Source organism: Rhododendron vialii, chromosome 10a (assembly GCF_030253575.1).
Source record: "Rhododendron vialii isolate Sample 1 chromosome 10a, ASM3025357v1".
In the NCBI taxonomy this organism is placed as follows: Eukaryota; Viridiplantae; Streptophyta; class Magnoliopsida; order Ericales; family Ericaceae; genus Rhododendron; species Rhododendron vialii.
The window spans coordinates 28,784,427-28,800,605 of NC_080566.1; the positions used below are offsets into that span (position 1 = coordinate 28,784,427).

At 42.0% G+C, this 16,179-nt stretch overlaps 2 protein-coding genes across 2 annotated transcripts; both read right to left on the reverse strand.

The window, feature by feature from the left end:
- Positions 1-1,588: 1,588 nt before the first annotated feature.
- Positions 1,589-8,422, reverse strand: LOC131303090 (uncharacterized). The gene is made up of 4 exons (XM_058329880.1): positions 8,329-8,422; positions 7,682-8,168; positions 4,334-4,480; positions 1,589-1,613 (listed from the first exon to the last, which is right to left on the reverse strand). The coding sequence occupies exons 1-4, from the start codon at positions 8,420-8,422 to the stop codon at positions 1,589-1,591; spliced, it is 753 nt and encodes a 250-aa protein (XP_058185863.1).
- Positions 8,423-9,457: 1,035 nt separating this feature from the next.
- On the reverse strand, positions 9,458-12,048 carry LOC131304737 (G-type lectin S-receptor-like serine/threonine-protein kinase LECRK3). Its single transcript, XM_058332078.1, has one exon. The coding sequence runs from the start codon at positions 11,948-11,950 to the stop codon at positions 9,608-9,610; it is 2,343 nt and encodes a 780-aa protein (XP_058188061.1). The 5' UTR covers positions 11,951-12,048; the 3' UTR covers positions 9,458-9,607.
- Positions 12,049-16,179: the final 4,131 nt, after the last annotated feature.

The following is a 16,179-nucleotide window of genomic DNA, read 5'->3' on the forward strand; positions in this document are numbered from 1 at the left end:
ATTCCCACACAATCACGTAGTGCAAATCTAAAACAGATTTTAATACTTCTAAACAAAGAACTTTCGTAAATTATGAACATTCCAAGGTCTTGGAATTGGATCACCATCCAGATCTGCCAATCTATAGGCTCCTATGCCCACAATTTCAGTTACTCTGTACGGGCCTTCCCAGTTGGCCCCCAACTTACCTTCGTTAGCCACCTTGGTATTGCCGAGCACTTTTCGTAGCACAAGGTCCCCAACACCAAATTCCCTAGGATGAACATGTTTGTTGTAGCTTTTCATCAGCTGTTCTTGGTAAGAAGCAAGATGTACCAAGGCTTTTTCTCTCTTCTCCTCGGCAAGATCAAGCTCAATTTCAAGGGCCCTGTCATTGCCTCCACTTTCAACCAAAGCTGTCCTGTTGGTCGGCAGACCCACTTCCAGAGGTATAACAGCCTCTGTTCCAAATGCCAACGAATAGGGGGTCTCTCCCGTAGACCTCCTAGGCGTTGTTCGGTGAGCCCACAAAACTAATGGTAACTCATCAGGCCATTTGCCCTTAGCTTTGTCCAGTCTTTTCTTGATTCCATCAAGGATAGTTTTATTAGATGCCTCTGCTTGCCCATTACTCTGAGGGTAAGCTGGGGTGGAATAATAATTTCTTATTCCATACTGGGCACAAAAAGTCTTGAATTTCTTCTGAAATTGGGATCCATTGTCCGTAATCAATGAATAAGGGACCCCAAAACGAGTGATGATGTTTTTCCACACGAACCTTTCTATCATAGGTTCAGTGATTTTGGCTAATGGTTCTGCCTCAATCCACTTCGTAAAATAATCAGTTGCTACAAGCAGGAATTTTCGGTTCCCAGTTGCTTTGTGCAATGGACCTACGATATCCATTCCCCATTGGGCAAAAGGCCAGGGACTCGTCAAAGGCACCAGATCCTCAGCAGGTGTTCGAATCATTGGTGAGAATTTCTGACACTTCTCACAAATCTTTACATAAACTTTTGCATCTTCTTGCATGTGTGGCCACCAGTAGCCTTGAGTAATTGCTCGGTGAGCAATGGATCTCCCTCCAGCATGGCTCCCACATGTTCCCTCGTGGATCTCATGAAGGAACTTCTGTACCATCTCAGGATGTACGCATAGCAAATAAGGACCTGTGAAGGATTTCCTGTACAACTTACCCTCTGGGGACATCCAAAACCTAGCAGATTTGACTCTTATCTTATGGGCCTCCTTCTTATCAGAAGGGAGTATCTCGTCTCGTAAGAACTCTATTATTGGGTCCATCCAACTTGGTCCTTGGTTCACGTCCAAGACCAAGTCTACACTCCTTCCAATGCTCGGCTCATTCAGATATTCAACTGCTACCTTCCTTTTGAACTCAGTAGGAACAGCCGCAGCCAACCATGCTAAGGAATCCGCATGAGCATTCTGTCCTGAACTTATTTGCTCAATATATACCCTCTCGAAGGTATCAAGCAGGTCCTTGGCTGCCTGCACGTAGGCCACCATCTTTTCATTTCGAGTCTCGTACTCGCCGGACAGTTGATTCACAACAAGCTGGGAATCACAATACACCCTTACCCGCTCTGCTTTAAGGTTTTTCGCACTTCTCAGTCCTGCCAAGAGTGCTTCATATTCAGCCACATTATTGGATGCACTAAATCCAAGCCGAACAGAGAGTTCAATCAGAACTCCTTGAGGAGGAAAAAGGACAATTCCAATTCCAGAACCAGTATTACATGCTGATCCATCAACGAATAGCTTCCATTCTTTAGGATCCTGTTCGGCAAAAGGTTGATCCTTCAAGGATGATGTGTTAGCCGCCTGCTCCTTTCTCGTAGGAGGCAAGGGAGCTACAGTGGGGGAAAACTCTGCCACAAAATCAGCCAACACTTGGCCTTTAATTGCTGTTCGTGGCTGATATTCGAGATCATACTGGCTCAGCTCCACAGACCATGTCGAGATCCTTCCCGAGAAATCTGCCTTTCGAAGCAGTGATTTTAATGGATACTCGGTATGAATCACAACCTTATGGCTTTGGAAGTAGTGTGGCAATTTCCTAGTTGCTGTCCTAAGTGCCAGGACAAGTTTTTCTAATGGCAGATATCTCGTCTCTGCATCCAATAATGTCTTGCTAACATAATAAATGGGGATTTGCTCGATCCCCAAATCCCTCAATAAGACTGCACTAACTGCGTGCTCGGAAACAGCTAAATACAGAATTAAGGACTCACCTGGCTGTGGAGTTGACAATAATGGGGGTTCGGCCAAGTACTTTTTCAGGTCTTGGAAGGCCTGCTCACATTCAGCTCCCCATTCAAATCCCTCCCTCTTTTTCAGTAACTGAAAAAAGGGTCTGCACTTGTCACTTGACCTGCTGATGAATCTGTTCAATGCTGCTGCCATTCCTGTCAGCCTCTGGACTTCCTTGGTAGTTTTGGGACTCTGTAATCTCTGCAAAGCATCAATTTGTTCGGGATTTGCCTCTATCCCCCTTATGGTTACCAAATGGCCCAAGAACTTTCCTGAACCAACTCCGAACGCACACTTCGAGGCGTTGAGTTTCAACTTGTATTTCCTCAAAATGTCAAAGACTTCTCTTAAATCAGTGATATGCCCTCCTTTTTCTCGACTTTTCACCACCATATCGTCAATGTAAACTTCTAAAGTTTTCCCAATGAGATTTTTGAACATGATGGTTGCAAGTCTTTGGTATGTAGCCCCAGCATTCTTCAGTCCAAACGGCATGACACTGTAGCAGTATAATCCTCGAGGTGTGATGAAGGAAGTCTTCTCTTGATCAGGTTCAAACATAGCAATCTGATGATATCCTCGATATGCATCGAGAAAACTCATTCGCTCGTAACCAGAGGTTGCATCAACCAACTGGTCAATCCTGGGCAAAGGAAAACTATCCTTAGGACACGCTTTGTTTAGGTCTGTGAAGTCCACACAGACACGCCACTTTCCATTCTTCTTCTTTACTACAACAGTGTTGGATAACCACTCGGGGTAATAGACTTCTCGTATTGCTTTGGCTTCCAACAAACGATCTACCTCCTCAATCACTGCATCTACATGCTGCACGGCTGCCCTTCGTTTCTTCTGAATGATCGGCTTGTGCTGTGGGTCGATGTTTAGATGGTGACAGATCACATCTGCATCCACCCCAGGCATTTCCTCAGGCACCCATGCAAAAACATCAATATGCTCTTTCAAGAATTTTACCGATTCGGCCTTTTCATCTATTGGTAGTGATTCCCCAACCAAAAAATATCTTTCAGGATCAATCTCGTTGATCTGAATCTTCTCCAAGCCCTCTACCACTTTTTCAGCCGAGCTTCTTCCAACATCTTCGATGGTTGGTTGATCTGGTACTTCCAGTGTATGAATATGGTGGACTTTTGGGGCTGCTTTGATGATGGAAATTAAGCATTGTTGCGCCACCTTCTGGTCGCCTTTAAGAACTTCAATCCCATTTGATCCTGGGAATTTTACCATCTGGTGATAAGTCGAGGAGACTGCTCTCATCTTATGCAACCATGTCCTCCCTATAATCGCGTTATAGGAAGAAGGGACATCGACCACTAAAAAGTCCGTTCTTAGCACCACTGATCCGGCCCGAACAGGTAATGTCACTTTTCCAAGGGGCCAAACTGCTCCTGCACCGAACCCAATAAGAGGCGTTGTAGACTGTTCTAAGTCTGATTGTGCCAGCCCCATCTTCTTGAATGCATCGTAGTACAATACCTCTGTACAGCTCCCCGAGTCCACTAGAATTCTTTCGATGTCGTATTCCCCAACTCGTAGGGTTACGACCAATGCATCATTGTGGGGTATTTGGACCTCCCCCAAATCCTCATCACTGAATGCCATGCTCTCTTTTCATACATCAGTCTCTCGCCCCCTCTTGTTTCCCAACCGCATCACATGCTGATCATGCTTGACTTGCCTCTGAAATAGCCTAACCTCACTTCTCGTGTAAGGTGTGGCCAATCCATGTATCATATGGATGACGCCTTTAGGGTTTTGTTCGTAACCCAACTCCATGGCTTTCCCTTTCTCTTTAGGGTCCTCCTGGATAAATTCCTTAAGATAGCCCCGAGAGACTAAATCATCAAGGTGCCTTTTATATGTCTCACAATCTTCTGTCATATGGCCCCAATCCTTATGATAACTGCAGTGCTGATTCGTAGCACGTTTTGCATCTTTGTCTCCTCCTAGACTTGGAGGCCATTTGAAATATGGTTGATTCTTTATTCGATAAAGAATCCTGTAAATTGGCTCCTTCCAAACTGTAGTGATAGAAAAGAAGGATTTAGGGTCTGGAGCTTGCTTTTCTTTGTATGACTCCTTCTTATTCTGCCCGTATTCCTTTCTATCTCTGTAAGTCTTGGGTTCTGGCTTCTCCACCTTTTTAGCAGGTGCCTTTGGCTGTTCAGCAATTATTCTGCCGTCCTCACGGAGTATATCATCCTCCATTCTGGCATGTTGTTCTATCCGTTCCATCAATTTAGCCAGGGTGGCTACCGGATGTTTATTCAATGAACGGCGCAGCTCTCCCCGAACAGGTAAACCAGTTTTGAATGTTGCAATTGCGTACTCCTCACTACAACTTTCAATCTCGTTAAAAGTCTCCCAGTACTTCTTTGCATAATCCCTGATCTGTTCGTTCTCCTCCTGCTTCATGGTGGAAAGACTTTCAAAAGTCTTCGGGGCTTTTCTGCTTGTCAAGAACCGAGCAGTGAATTCCTCTGCCAACTGCCTCCATCCTCGTATGGATCGTGGGGCCAGTTTATGAAACCAGGACAAAGCCACTTTGCCAAGACTAGAGGGAAACATCTTGCACAAGATGGAATCATCCCCCTCATGCATAAACATGGCCTGTTGATAATGCTGTATGTGAGCCACGGGATCCGTATTTGTCTCGTAAAGTACGAACGCCCCGTGCTTCACTCTGCTCGGCAATCTCGCTTCTTGTAGCCTCCTTGTAAATGGGGAGGCCGCAATATTACTCAGGGCCTTGCGTGCTGCTTCTCGTGCAGTCATTGTCCCATCCTCTTTTTCCTTCAAATTGTGGGCTGAAGCTTCGGCCCAATCAGCATCAGGTCTCTCGTACCTGTCTCGATGATGCTTTCTCGTATCCTCTTCCTCGGGGGTAGAGCTTCGATCTCTGCTTCTCCTTTTTCGTGAAGAAGTCTTTTTCTCTGGTGTTCGGCTTCTACTTCTTCTTCCCCTTTTTCGTGGAGAAGCCTTATGACGCCCTATAACAGGACTTCTACTCCCCCTTCTGCGTGAATGAGTCTGTTCATGAATCACCAGGGCCCGTCCGTCCCTTTGGGAATTCCGTCGAGAGAGTCCAGAATCCTCGGGGTGCTCTCGTACCTTCTGCAACTCTCGTATCTCGTACTCTCGTTTTCTTATTAAACGAGCATATTCCTCGATTTCTCTTCTTTTTTTATCAAGGACGTCATCATCGTTGTGTATACTCTTTGAACGAGTATCTGACTCCTCTCGTCGATGAGACTTGCTCCTTCTTGTGGAACCAGTAGCAGTTTTGTCTCCTTTTTCTTTGGAGTTTTCTCTGTCATGTCTACCAGTGGGCTTTCTCGGAGCACCTGGTGGAGATTTATCTCTTCCTCCACCCAACTGGTCCTTTGGACTAAACGGTGTGACTGGATTTTCTTCCGTCATGATTACTTTCTTCAAAAAAAATCTGTTCGTTCCCCACAGACGGCGCCAATTGTAGGGGGATGAAAACAATTGATGGCTCGGTTCAACTGGATTGCAACGGCTTATTCGTGCCTCTTCACCGGAACCCTAGCTCGACGTCTGAACCCTAATCTGCAAAATAGACAGGGGGTGAGTGCACCTTTGCCTCTCGTGGCAAAGGCCCTCCGATGCCTTTGTTAGTATCACGTACTAAGAACAAAAACCCTAATTATCAGTAGGAAAGCAATAATAATGCAGTCTATTGCGTACCTCTTTCCTCTAGGTTCACCTCATATTTATAGATCTCGTGTATGCTTGTTTCCCAAGCATCCCTGTTTCCATAGGACTCCCAACTCGTATAGGAAACCAAGGATATCAAGGACTCTCGTTTCCTTTATCAGTTTAATGGAAAAGAGTCCTTTTTAGGATTCCTTTCCTTTACTGGCCGAACATCCCATTCTCATTGGGTATCTTTCTCAGATCCTTTATTCATGGGATCTTATTCCTTTAATGGAATAACAACACTCTGGATTCTTCCAGAATGTTCCCCATGTTTCAACAATTAATTTGGGGTTGTTTCCTTGTTTGGCAATCTCGTTGCCGATCAGGCTGCCTGGACCAATGACTTCATATGTAATCTGGTCCAAGCAGTAATAAGAATGTCACTATGTGCCGAACAGCTTAGTTTCACGCCACTGGCTTCACTTGCCATTGACCTTTAACTAGTCGAACAGACTTCACAGATCAATGACTTTCCATGCTACTGGTCCGTACTTCCGTTCACCATACTGCCCGGCGATGAATCCCGTCGTATTCACCTTGCACTCCTAAACATCACGTGTTCGGCGACTAAATGTCTCTGCTCGGGAACACCTCCCTACACCCTCATGCGCGCGACTGTCCCAGTCTGCGCGCGACGGTCCTCGTGGGGATTGGTGTCTTGCTGTTTTTATGTTTATTTTGTATATAGATCACTGTTAAGCATGTTAAAAACCAGTTTACTGCTTTCCTTTGTTAGAAATTGCTAGCCGTAGTTCAATTTGCATGTCTTCTGTTTTGGGGTACCCCTAGGATCATTCTAGACCTGTCCCAGAACCCAGAAATGTGTAAACCAAACACTGGTCTACGCCAGGGCGCACCATCGCGCGCCAGACTGACTCCGTCGCGCGATAGTCTGCCTCTGACCAGTGAGTGGCCTTGCACGAGTAGCTTAGTTTTAGGCCATTATTTTATCCCCACACTATTTATGGGGTGTTTTATTAATTTGTAAGGCTTTACAACCTTTAAACTATATATATTATGCTGCCTATAAACTGCGTGGTTTGTCCTGGGTGTGCACTGGTCCTTCCAGAGCCCAAATGGTTTGAGAATAAGAGTTGTGGGTTTGAGCTCACCGGCGGGCGCGTGTCTTGGAGTTGTACGCGCAGGAGTGAACAGCATGCAGTGACTTGTTCAATGCATGCTGGTTTCTTCCTGCGCACGTCACTCCAAAACAGGGGCCTTCCAGTTTGTTTAAACTCCCACGGTAGTCTGTTCTCATCCTATACTAACTGCTCATCCATGCATGCTATCTATCATATCCTGCAAACATGTTACAGTTTTAATCCCCGATTAACTGTTCCCCCGCCCTAATTGGCTAAAGAATTGATTAATCAAACAGAATCGCAAACAAATATTTTCGCAAATGCCTAAATAGAGACCGATCTCCGGATTGGGCGAGAGGGGTGCCATAAAACCCTTCCCTTCTTGTAACCTTCCTCCCGAACCCAGATATGGTTATGACGGACTGTTCCTTAACTTTTTCAAATCAAACAGCGCGACAAGTGCTTCGAAATACGGTTCCTTGGGTGTCAGACCTTCAAACCCGAGTGGCGACTCTGTATTTTGCGAGCGCTTGCATCCCCGCTCACGCTCCCTCGATCTGGGCCCTTGCATTTTGGAATCCGGAAATTCCAAGGGCACGCATGCCCACAACTTCTTGTTCTGATTTGGTTTTCCGTTCCGATTCTGGTTCTGATTTGGCTTCGTAATTCCTCCTTTCGGCTTGAGCACAGCCGAACTGTGGTTCTTTTTGTTTGCAACAAAGAGATCCTTATCCTTCTGATCCTGTTTCCGAGCCTCCTCCTCAATTCGGAGCCGAACAATCAAGTTTTCCATTAAAAAATCTTTTGACTTATGACGAAGATCCTTTTTAAAGTCTTTCCAACTAGGAGGCAGTTTATCAATAAGAATAGCAACCTGAAATTGTTCGCAAATAGACATGCCCTCAGTAAGAATTTCATGTGCAATTTTCTGTAAATCGTGTGCCTGGGAAATCACGGATTTTTCATCAATCATAGAAAACTTCAAGTAGCGACTAACAACATATTTCTTAGTCCCAGCCTCTTCAGTATCATACTTTTTCTGGAGGGCATCCCAAAGTTCTTTAGCAGTATCAAAGGTGGAATAGTAATCATAAGCTCATCAGTCAAAGCATTCATAATGTAGTTCTTGCACAGAAAATCATCATTGGTCCATTTTGAAATCTCTTTAGTGTTTTCAGTAGTAGGGGGATTCGCAGCAACATGTTTAGTCGAATCACAGTATGCAGCAAGTTTTTGAGTAGTCAGAAAGAAAAACATCTTTTGCTTCCAACGTTTAAAGTGCAGCCCTCAAAGCGAAAAGGTTTGTTGATATCAGTGGTGGTAACAGAAATCTTGTTTTCAGAATCCATGGTAGATTGATACGTCTTAAAATTGTTGGATTAACTGCTGTAAAACAAGAATGGATTACCTCGAGATTCTGCTATTAAAAACAGAATACCAAATTGTAGAACAACGTCTGGGTTGAGTCGCGGACCAGTCACTTTCTTTAAGACGTTTCGTGGCTCTGCTCAGATTGTGCAAGCAGTTCGTGATTTTTTTTTTGTTTTGAAACCATTTCCGAAATGCTGTATTTATAGGTGCAGGAGGAGCGTTGGTTTTGGAAAACAAATCGGATCCCACTAATTATGCACACGTTTTTAACATCAGCAAAAATCAAATCAAATCACAATCCTTTCCTTTGATTTAGCTTTACACGTTCTTAACCAACAATAATTTCCATTTTGAAAAAGATGTGATTGACTGAAAATTCTGTAACCAAAAAACGCTTTCTTCAGAATTTTAGCAAAACATGGGCTTTATTATAGTACGTGCGTGAGGCTCAAATCCCGGATTTGCACCGTTGCGCGAATAACTCGTGACGCGCACCCGATTAATTGATTTCCGAATCAATTTTTCAAATTGCCGCTCATTTTTCTAAGCACGTGAGACCTCTCTTTGGGTCCTCATTCACAAAGCCACTAGTGTGCAAAGTCATTTAAAGTAAATTGAAGTTTTGTGACTAACCAATGTGGAACTAGAGAAAAACACAATGTTTTACAAATACACATCAAAGTTCCAACACTAAAGGATCCCTAAATCCACAAGTACCGGTTAAACTTAAAGTCGCCACATAATTTTGGTTCAAGAATCATTTGTTGACTCTATGAATATGCTCGATCTTTACACCAGCATAGATAGGTACAGGAGCTAACGTATCAAGTGAGAAAAAGTTAGGAACGTTAACCCACTACGCGGAATCCTATTGATTTCTTTTGTCAAGTTTTGGTTAATTACTCCTAAATCTTTTGCTAATTACTACTGTAGCTCTTAATTTCTCTTCCCTAATATATTTTTTAATTGTTATATGAGCACGTAATAATTGCATAAGCATGCAGCCGCGCGAGTGAAACGCAAAAATTAAAACTACAATTTCTCCATGTCAATGACAAGAAATTATTACAAAATTGGATGAGGTTACTCCTCAATTCCTCACACAACAAACCTTGAAAAATTCAGTGAAAACTTTGAATAGAAATACTAAAAACACTTCACAATCAGATGGCACTTAAGAAGGAAGTAGGACCAGGAGGCGTTGGGATGTCAACAGTTCCTTCGATCATCAACAAAACTTTCTTCATTGAAGGACGAAGAGATGGCTCATCTTGAATGCACCAAAGTCCAACTTTCACCATCCGCTCTAATTTCCTCATGTCCACCTCTTCTTCCTCCCCCACCAATTTCCCCAATTCTCTAGCCTCATAACAATCATATACCCAGTCTTCAAGAACAGCTTCGTTCTCGCTACGGCTCCAATCCAAACACTTTCGACCACATATGATCTCCAATAACACGATTCCAAAGCTGTAAACATCCGCTTTGACGGTAATCGGCAGCTTCCGATGCCACTCGGGCGCCACGTAACCCCTTGTTCCCCTGATGCCCGTGAAGGTTTTTGTTTGTTCCTGAACCTTCGAAAGCTTTGCCAATCCAAAGTCGCTGATCTTGGCGCACCATTGCTCGTCCATGAGTATGTTCTGGGGCTTTATATCGCAATGGATGATTTGGGTCTCGCACTCTTCATGCAGGTAGAGAATGCCGCGTGCAATGTCGCGAGCGATTTCGACTTTTTCATCCCAATTCGGTTGGGGCTTTTCGAGTGTGAAGAGAAAATCCGCAAGCGATCCATTGCTCATGTACTCGAATACCAAAAGTCTGTTAGGTCCGTCAAGGCAATATCCGATGAGTTGGACTAGATTTCGATGATGGGTTCGCCCGATTACTCTAATCTCCCTCTGGAATTCTCTTTCCCCCTCTGCCAACGCCTTCTCGAGCTTCTTCACAGCTACAACCTTTTGGTTGTACTGAATTATGCCCTTGTAAACAGTCCCAGATGCTCCTCTTCCCAATTCCTCTCGGAAGCCGTTTGTTACTTCCTCTAGTTCTGCAAACGTAAAGGTTCGCAGAACTATATCTCCGCCAAATTCAATTTGCCCCCTTTCGGAAATCTTCTTGTATACCCAAACCTTGTTTCTGTAAATAAGAAATCCTGAAATTGTTAACACAGTAAAGCAAAAGGTAATAAGTGAAACTACCATGATTAGGATTATTTCCAATCTCAGCTCTTTCTTAGTTCCCTTGGGTGCCAAAACCTGATCATCTTCTTTCGGAACCTTGACAAAGGCAACTGTTGAACTGCTTAGTTTTCTTCTTCCGTATCTCAAAGGAAGCTTTTGTTTTAGGCAATATTTTCCGTCGCTGTATAACGCGACTTCGCAATGACAATCCTCCAAACATGATTGTTTACAATCTTCTTTGTTGGTTACTTCGGTCCACTTATAATTTTGGTCTACCCATTGCATGCTTTCCAATTCTATCATAGTGAACTCGGCACTGCCGCCATTGGCGTTGTTGCAGTTCACTGCTGTGAAATTCCTCTCGCACCCGAGAATCCAAATCTTGGGATTTATAAATTTGAATCCCGGGAGGCATCTACAATCGGCCTGGATATCGTTCTGAACGCAATACCCGTTAAGGCCACACAGGCCTCTGGGGTCACACTTATCGGTTGACGAATTAAAGATAACCAACCAGTTGCCTTTCGGATCCAAGGTACGCGAATAGACTCGAAAGATTCCATCCGCATCAAGTGTCATTCGATAGATTTTTCTATCTTTCTCGGGTTCTCCTTCGGTGATATTCTTTATAATGTTGGCACCTGTTTCGTTCAACAGATACAGATGGCCTTTGTCATCAAGATTGAGTGTGATGTTATTGCCGGCTCCATTCGTCCCAGATGCCCAATAAGAATACGGGGCGGTGTCCTCAGATTGCAACGGGTACGAGACGAGGTGCCCGTCTTCTTGCATCTTGAGACGGAAAAGCCCAGTTGAGTGGTCGCTTTCTGAGACACTAGAAATCAACTGCTTTCCATTCAGGAGACGTTGGTCGGTGAGAATGGTGTCCGTTGGGTGATCAAAGCTCTGCCAGATTATCTGTCGAAGGGAGTTGTAAAGCACGAAATTGCCCGAGTCGAGCAAGGATGCCGCAGAAATCGACTGAGAAACATCAGCTATATATGTGTTTTGGTCCGGTGGAATGTTGAGAACGAGCCTTCCATCATGAAAGGCCAAGGTGGCGTTGCTCGGGACCGGTGGATCGTCTCGGTTGGCGGTCCAGACCACCGTCTTTTCCGGAATGCCGGCAGCAAAAACCCCGACAGCGTAGCCGCTGCCTTGGCGGTAGAAACCAAAGGCGTAGAGGCCGGAGCGTGAGAGCCAGAAGGACGAGTTGGTTCCGGTAAGTGCTAGAGAAGAGCTTAGGCTTATGTTTGTGGATCTTTGTTGAGCTTCTATTGTGGAAAATGTGAGAAAAATGAGGAAGATTATGGCAAAAGCCATGGATATGAACAAACTGTTTTGCTGGTTTAGTATTGTTCTGTGATATAGTTTAAATTGAAGGAGTGCATGTCGTTACATAAAGGCCCCAGCTAGCTCGTAGTCTATGGTGATGGTATCACTGACTCAGTCTGGTCAGTCAATGTTTAGGCTTTGTTTGCTTTAGCGGAAATTAATACTCCATATCTGTCGTATATTACTGGTCTTATACCGGAAGTTTTAATTTTTTTTCTTTTGTCACAATGACATACATCAGCAAGTTAGTGAGTTAGTTGTTACGAGGAGGGGGAAGGGGCATGCGTGGGGCAAAGGGTGCTCGACCAACTGAAACATCACCTGCATTCTTTTAAAGATGTTTAAACTTTTAATAATAACTTTCTTTAGCAATTATAAAACTGTTTTTTTTTATTTATGAGGACTAATTTACAAAAATCTAAAATTAATACTCCAACGCTTAGGGATTGTTTACGGTAGTGAAAATTTTGTAGATTTTTATTTGTGGTTGAAAAGTTGTTAGGTGTTTTCGGTAGTGAATCGGTTGTTGAGAAATATCAAGTTAATTCCGGTACGGAAAAAGTTTTTCCTAGGTATGTGAGTGAAAAAGTTATTGAGTTGGTAAAAAACAATTTATTATTGGAAACCAGTTGGTAAAATGCATTAAGTTTTTAGAATTTTTTGTTAGTAGAAACCAGATGGTAAAATGCGTTAAGTTTTCAATATTTTTTTTTAGTGAAAGCAGGGCCTTAAATACATCTATTTTTAAAGATTTTTTTTTGTCACAGCGATATACATTAGCGGGTTAGTGAGTTAGTCGTTAGGAGGAGAGGGAAGGGGAAGGGGAGGCCACCACATGCATGGGGCAAAGGATGCTTGATCAACTGAGACACCACCTGCATTCTTTTAAACATGTTTAAACTTTAAATAATAACCTTCTTTAGCAATTAAAAAATATTTTTATTTATTTATGAGGACTAATTTACAAAAATATAAAATTTTTTTCTTTGCATTGTCTACGATTACAATGGTTTTTGGACATGTCCAAATAGAATAGCGGACGAGTATATGAGATGGAGAGAGTATCAAATACTGGTGGGTGGAAAATTCAAGTGTTTATAAGTTTGTGGAAGCTAATTTTTCTCGTCTGTTGAATTTCTTAGAAGGTTCCAATCTAAAATTAATTGGCAATAGATGTAGTAGCCTCTAGATTTTATTAAGCTTGGATGGCTTAGATGAGCGATGTAGGACAAGTCTAACATCGTCTATTTCTAAAAAGTGAGATCCAGGAAAAAGGGGAAATGAAACACTTATACCCATTGTTCATTAGATTGAAAAAGTGGAAATAAAGATTGAGTTTGGCAAAAGAGTAATTAAAACTTTTACAAGAATAAGCAAGTGCCAAACAGAGCCTTTCTTGCCTTGTTTACTGGAGCGAGAAAAGTCTTTCAACAAACGCGTAGAAAAATCTGCTTCTGAGTGTAACCCCCACTCTCTCTCTCTCTCACCCTCTCTGCTTTTGAATGTTTTTGGGCAAATTACGAATAAAGGTAGCAGGTCAAAAGAACTCCCGATATTATGGTCCCAATTTTCAAACCCCCACAGAATGGTCCCAACAAAAGTAATCACTGTTATGAAAATAGTGGATGACCACAAATGAGATCAAATTGGAAGACAAAGAAACAAGAATATTAATAGCACCTCTTTACCTTTCTGCCTATGAATATGATGTACATCGTGCAGGGAAGTGCACTTGAGAATTGAGAAGAGATAAGGAAAAGAAAGTTCTACAGAAAGTACTAATGAGAATATTATCGGTCTGGAAGATCGATCTTAATAGTTCTTGAAGAACTAATTTCATATACATATTGTGTCAAGTATTTGTCTACTTTTATGCAAGTTTCTTTTACATTTGACTTATTTTTAGAACACATTATCAGCGCGAAGCTCTAAGCAAAAGGGTGTCCTACTAGGTGTAGTGTACTCCTAATATTTAACCTATGCTCCGCTAATGCCTAAAGAATGCTCTAGACAGAAAGGGTGTCTTACTAGAAGTAAGTACCCATAATACCTAAAGTATTGTACTTATTATAAAAAAGTACTTGAAGTATTTATAATTTAGTTATACTTGCAATATCTACTTCAAAGAAAAAAAAAAGATACTTGAAGAATTTCCTTAAAACGTACTCGAAGTATTTTTCAGAAGAATTATTTATCAATTATGATGTACGAGAAGATTTTGGAAAATTTTTATGATTCTGGCATTGGATCTTGAATAAGAAGTTGTTCAAGATGCTATATTTATTGAAGTTGATAATAAAAAATAGATATCGATTTAGGTGATCAAGTTGTTGAGGACCAAAAATAATTGTCCATTGGATATAATTTATATTAATTTTAGTATCAAGGAGGATAGTCTGGCTAACAGTATAGGGGAATGTAAGTTGGTGCTGTAAGAATTAATTTCAAGAGCATTGGCCAACCATCAATTTGAAGTATACATCTAGAGAGTGGATTCCTTGCAAGATTGCATATTCGACGGGGCTCATGTTGATTTCATATATTTTCTTGGAGTGGAGCAATTTGAATGGTTCCCAATATTTGTCTTGTACATCTTGTCAACAAGTTGAAGCATGTTGAGAAAAAATCTTCAGAAGTACACTTTTCGTTGAAGTTAAGAAAGAGTTGAAGTATTTAAAGTATCTCTTCATTTGGCATGAAAGGTGGCAAACTCCTAATGAGAACTCGAGGACGAGTTCTTTTAAAGAAAATGAGACTGATGTACCCGGAGACTCCCTCAATTATGTCTTTTTTTCCACGGAGACCCCCCAACGTTTAAACTATCTATACAGACCCCCTCAACAATATGAAATGGAAAATTGGCCAACTCTGCTAACGGAATAAGGGAAAATGACGATTCTACCCCTAAAAATCGTCCACATAGACCCCCTCATCAATAAAAACTCTCTACACTGACCCCTTCATCTTATCAGTCTTTTTGACAGAAGGGTGTTGATTGGTTAACGATTATAGTTGAAGGAGTCTGAATAAGCGATTTTAAATGTTAGGGGGTCTCCATGAAAAAAAGTAATCGTTGAGGAGGTCTCTGTGTACTTTCACCAACTTTTATTTAGGAATAATGTTGTTAGAAAATATTATTTGTGCTGTCTGTTTTGCACATTTTCAATTTTCTAGTTTTGGTAGGATTTCTTATTTCTTTATCTTTATAGATTTTAATTCCTTCAGAAAATTGGGCTACAGTCCACAGTCTAGCCTTATTGGGCCTTCTAGTTTGGGTTATTCTTTTAACAGCCTGCGAATCCATCATACTAGAAGTTATGCAGCATTAGGTCCACTAACAGACCAAACTACCCTTAGTATTTGTCGTGAATTTGAGGACGACCAAATTGACGATCAACCAAATTGACGATCAATGCTTCCTCTCTCTCGCTCTCATGGTTTAGGTTTCAATTGTTGAACTCTCTCTCTCTCTCTCTCTCTGGATTTTGGTTTGGAGGTTTAGGTTTGAATTGCTGAGCTCGTTTCAATTGCGATTTGACAAAGGTTTCTCACTGCGATTGGAAGTTCTCTCTCTCTCTCTCTCTCTCTGTCTCTCTCTCTCTCTCTCTCTCTCTCTCTCTCTCTCTCTCTCTCGTTTATTTTCTTACTGTGATTTGAAGGTCTCTCTATCTGCATTTGAGTGTGTGTGCATTTGTGCGATTTGTGGACTGAATGAGTAGAACAGATCGATGTTGACAATGATATTTTGTTTTTCATTTTTTTGGAGTAGATTAATAGGACAAATCGACACAGATAATGATATTTGTTTTCATTTTTTGTTTGCAGAGGGAGTTAAATTTCCAGTATGGAATCTTCTATTGTTCTTCTGTGCAAATATAGTTCAAAAACTCTTGTCGTACTAGTTAGGAGAGATTTCTGCTTTGACGATGTTGTCTGTAGTCTGGTTAAGAAGTGGCCAAATTTGGAAACCTCTAGTTTTCAACTTTTGTATGATGTAGGTGGACATGACAATTGCATTCTAGATAATGATGTCGATTTTGTAAATATGTTCGCATTGGTTGGTGCATATGGAGTTAGTTGCATTGATGTAGTTGTTGAAGTACTTTCTTCTTGTGTTGATCATAATAATCAGTGTATTGTTGTTGAAAGTGTTGAATGTCGAAGAAGTTTTGAAGTCGGTCAAAGTAGTACTATGCATGAAGTGGAAGAAGATCCAC

Bases quoted from the DNA above. Each gene is read 5' to 3' on its own strand.
- LOC131303090 (XM_058329880.1), bottom strand. From the start codon at position 8,422: ATGGATTCTGAAAACAAGATTTCTGTTACCACCACTGATATCAACAAA. The intron at 8,169-8,328 runs GTTTTTCTTTCT...TTGACTGATGAG, and splicing joins AAACGTTGGAAGCAAAAGAT to CTTATGATTACTATTCCACC. The intron at 1,614-4,333 runs GCAAGCTCCAGA...CACTCTTGGCAG, and splicing joins AAGGAGTCATACAAAGAAAA to GACTGAGAAGTGCGAAAAAC.
- LOC131304737 (XM_058332078.1), bottom strand. From the start codon at position 11,950: ATGGCTTTTGCCATAATCTTCCTCATTTTTCTCACATTTTCCACAATA.